This window comes from Monopterus albus, unplaced genomic scaffold, assembly GCF_001952655.1.
Source record: "Monopterus albus unplaced genomic scaffold, M_albus_1.0 scaffold1055.1, whole genome shotgun sequence".
NCBI classification, from domain to species: domain Eukaryota; kingdom Metazoa; phylum Chordata; class Actinopteri; order Synbranchiformes; family Synbranchidae; genus Monopterus; species Monopterus albus.
In genome coordinates, this window is record NW_018128933.1 from 1888 (window position 1) to 5935 (window position 4048).

General features: G+C 39.2%; 1 protein-coding gene across 5 annotated transcripts; it reads right to left on the bottom strand.

The window, feature by feature from the left end:
- Positions 1-432: 432 nt before the first annotated feature.
- On the bottom strand, positions 433-4010 carry LOC109953705 (UDP-N-acetylglucosamine/UDP-glucose/GDP-mannose transporter-like). Of its 5 annotated transcripts, none has more exons than XM_020589178.1 (12): positions 3529-4010; positions 2912-2945; positions 2734-2820; positions 2576-2643; positions 2396-2467; positions 2071-2139; positions 1872-1974; positions 1694-1786; positions 1540-1607; positions 1314-1392; positions 1113-1195; positions 433-698 (listed from the first exon to the last, which is right to left on the bottom strand). In XM_020589178.1, exons 2-12 carry the CDS (start codon positions 2930-2932, stop codon positions 569-571), a joined length of 873 nt encoding a protein of 290 aa, XP_020444834.1. In that variant the 5' UTR covers positions 2933-2945; positions 3529-4010; the 3' UTR covers positions 433-568. The 5 variants fall into 5 exon arrangements, with proteins under 5 accessions (XP_020444834.1, XP_020444832.1, XP_020444833.1 ...); XM_020589176.1 differs by having other exon boundaries at positions 2071-2153; XM_020589177.1 differs by lacking the exon at positions 3529-4010 and adding an exon at positions 3077-3245.
- Positions 4011-4048: the final 38 nt, after the last annotated feature.

Genomic DNA, 4048 nt, shown 5'->3' on the forward strand with positions numbered 1-4048 from the left:
AGGCAGGCGGTATAGGTCAATTAAAACATACACAAAACGATTCCTGAACAGTTTCTTTCCTGTAGCCATACAGCACATTAATAAACAGTCCAGCTAGTTTATCTTATTTACACCCAACTGCATATTTTTTTTTGTAAAAACAGATATATGTGCAATATTATGGCCTAGCACTTTATATCCTTTTCTTCAATTTTAGAATGTTTTTATGAGTGTAGTGTGACTGAGTGTATGTATGTTCTTTTAAACACCATAGTGATGTGGCGAGCACTTGCAATTTCATTGTATACTGAATACTGTACATTGACAGGAGCCGTCCCTGGTTGGCTAGTGGTTAAGGCACAGCACTCTCACCGCTGCAGCCGAGGTTCAAGTCAGGGTTGTGTCAGGAAGGGCATCTGGTGTAATACAAGTGCCAAATGTCAACATGCAAATCGTCACTGTGACGATTTGCTGTGGCAACCCCTAAAAAACAGGAAAAGCCGAAAGTGACTTTCTTTACTGAATGCATTGACAATAAAGGCCTCTTATCTAGAACGATGCCACCAAGTGTTGGATACTAAAATATTGTCTATTTAGCAGAGCACGTCTCTGCTGAATCTTCTGTAATGTGGATCTTAAGTTCCTGTGCTCCTTTTGCATTGCTCCCAGAGGATTTGTTGCTGAAGGTGAGATACGAGTACACTAGTCCACCAGACATACTGAAAAGCAAAAGATAAAATATACACTGTTAGGCATGGAAAAGAATTAATTAACAACTAAGTGGCAGCAACAGGCTATGCTTACATTACAACCCTTAATGCATAAACTGTAATATATTTGTCAGATCTGATCTTTTTGGTTCACATTTGTGTTTGTAAACGGCATATACCCAGCTCCAGTGTGAATACTGTGGAGGTGATGATGGATGAATTAAAGGTGCATTTTCAAAGATCTAAAAGAATTTATTAGCACAAATGGGCTATATTATGCATTGTGCCTGCAAAGGTTTGATCATTTGGTCACATCAATTTTCAGTCGTAGTCAGGTGAAGTACACCACAATTAACAAAATATGTTGGTCAAAAACATAAGCAAAAAATAACAACACGAGAATGGAAAAAACGGAATTCTTACCAAATGCTGAGGCCTAGGAAGTTAGTCCAAGAGAACAGGTAGTCTCCACCCACAAAGATGCCAATATAGGCTACTGCAACATTCTAGAAATTTAATTTTTATTCAGGTTAGTGATGATCTTGTTAGCAGAAACCGAACAGATACAAATGACAACTGTTCACTGTTTCATTTTTGTTTATCACTGTGTCAGTGTGTTCTTACCTTTATTGCCCCCACTACTGTGGTAGTGAGCGCTGAGTTATAATAGCTGCACAGGACTATGGAATACATCAACACAAACCTGGGAAAACAGAAGTCTTTAAAACCTGGGTAGGCTGAGACAGTAATGTAAGAGCTATGGAAGCATAATTTGTAGAATATTAGTTTGTTGTTGGAGTTTCCACAAAGATGTGACAGTAACAGTTTGAATTTAGCTAGAGTGACATACCCCATGAAACAGGACATAAGGAAACAAATGATGAATGTAACATTGACCCAGTCCTCAAATAAAACTGCCTGTGGATCAAAACATACAAGGTGGTCAGGCAGGAAAATCACACAGTTTTGGGCAAAAATGTCAGAAACTCAGTTACTGCAGGTACCTCATGTAAATCCCCAGTAGATGCACTCGCCAAGAGAGTAGGGATGATAATGATTAGTGCATTGTAAAATAAGACACCATATTTTCCAAGGTCCTTCACACACACACAAAAAAAAAATAGATTAGATATTATGACAGTACACTGTCTCAATTTGTACGTGATGTGCAATGAAAGTTACCTCAATGCCAACTTTCATTTTGGTGTACACATTGTTGGCAGCAGTGAAGGCATCATTGAGCAGGATGAAGGTATAGGCCTCCATGTCAAAGGCCAGGTCAGAACTAGAGGAGAGGGAAATAAGGAAGCAAAGCACAGGTGTTCTGTCTGCACTTGGTTTAGTTCTCAAGCAATCTCTCAATAATTCCAAAAATCCATACCATGCAGCAACCATGGCACCAAGGACTATGGCCAAAATACTGTACACAAGGCGTCTTGGAAATGTTTTCCTGAAAGACAAACTCTGAAACATTCAGATCAAAAACAAAAAAGTGGGAAGGAAGAAACACATGTCAAAGTACTGTACAACAGTCTTTGGCATTAATAGATCACATGTAGCTCTTCCATATTTTACATCTGGCGTTTCACCCTGCAATGAAACCTCCTTTAATCCATATAATATGTAATGTCTTTCAGATCAGTTCTGTCATAAATCTGATCAGGGCAACTGTGATATAAAAGATCTAACAGAAAAATACATCTTACCTTAGTACATATATTTCCAACATCATTGTCATCAGTATGGTGAACTTCCGTAAAACTGTAAACATTGGTAAACTGCAGAAGACAGCATTTTTTGGGGGGAGGGGAAGACCACATGAGTAAGCACAGTGAAACTTTAGAATGACAATGTATTAATATACATAATGGCCAAACTGATTAAACCTGAGCTTTTTGGTGCTTGCCAGTCCTGTCACATGGTTCCCCACATACAGCAAAGGAAGAGGGAAAATCTGAAAAGAAAATAAAGGCACATTTTGGAAATTAAAATACATACAGCAAATAATAACAAATAAATTGTTGAAAAAATGAAAAATGCTTACTTTTAAAAGAACATTTCTGTCCAAATCCTGAAACTGGACCATCTTGATCTTTTTGGCAGCATAAAGGATAACAATTGTGGTGGTCATCTGAAAGGACCAAAGTGACCGTGAAGTCAGCGTGCCCTTGTGCATGACAAACAGGAACATGGGGAAACATATCCACAGCTGGACAACTTACCTGGCCAATTCCCAGAAACATGTAGGAGGGAAAGCTGCAAAACCAGCACATACACAGTCGATCAGAAATCACGCTTAGTGAAAACACTGAGTTTGAGAACCCTGGCCTGAGGTAAAATCTGTGAGTGTTCATTTGCAGAAACAGAGATCATGTTGACCACTTTACCTTGGGAGAAGATCAACATCCCACTTGTGTATTTGTTTATTTCCTAGGGCATGATCAATCAGTGATCAGTGTAAAGATAGAGATAATATAAATTCACCCAAATTATACAAAAGAATATTTTTCCCAAAGTAAGTGTTGTAATACAATCAGCAGATGGCCATTACTGTATGAAGTGATTTTGGTGACACTACAGTATATGAATGAAGTTAATGAATATTTTTCTCAAAGGTTATTGAATATTTTTGTATTAGGCCTCTCTTTTCAGTGTTGCACTTTGTAGACGGTCCCTGCACACTGAGTCCTATGTTATTTGTCTGGCTCATTTTGATTAAAATGAGGTTGTAGCTTGTTGTCTACACTACTGTGAAACAAAAGAGGCGTCGTTTATATTTTAGCAACGTTTCGCTGTTGATCCGGAAGCTCCGAATCTGTGAATATCTTTCCAACTTTACCGATGTCAGCCACTGTAACATAACGTTGTCAGCACGCTGTCCGACAGTTGTCACCACCTCCGTGTCTGGGAGCAAATATTACATCTGCACGTAACCGGAGCTTTAGATCGCCCCTCCCTTTCACTCAGTCAGATAATGTGCACGGCTTTGCTCAAATATTGGTAGAGACACTTCCGTCCTCCAAAAATACTGATATGGGGCTGTGACTAAAACTACGCCCTTGTCTTGATCACAGATATTTACACTAGATGCCGCATGATCCAGTTCTGCCTATTATGTCAACACGTCATCGCGGCCGCCATGTTCCCAGGGGCGAGGCTGCGTCTCCTAATGCCTGTCTGTGTATGAGAGCAGAAGGTCTGTCCACACTAAAATCATCATAATTCGCTGAATTTACCGCCGATTTTCCAGCTGTTTAGTTTGTTACAAACCCCAGAGATGTACCTATGATACAGGATGTTTGCTTAAAATAAAAATCCGGAAGTATCCAAATACTTCATCTTTTGCAGATTGTAACAAA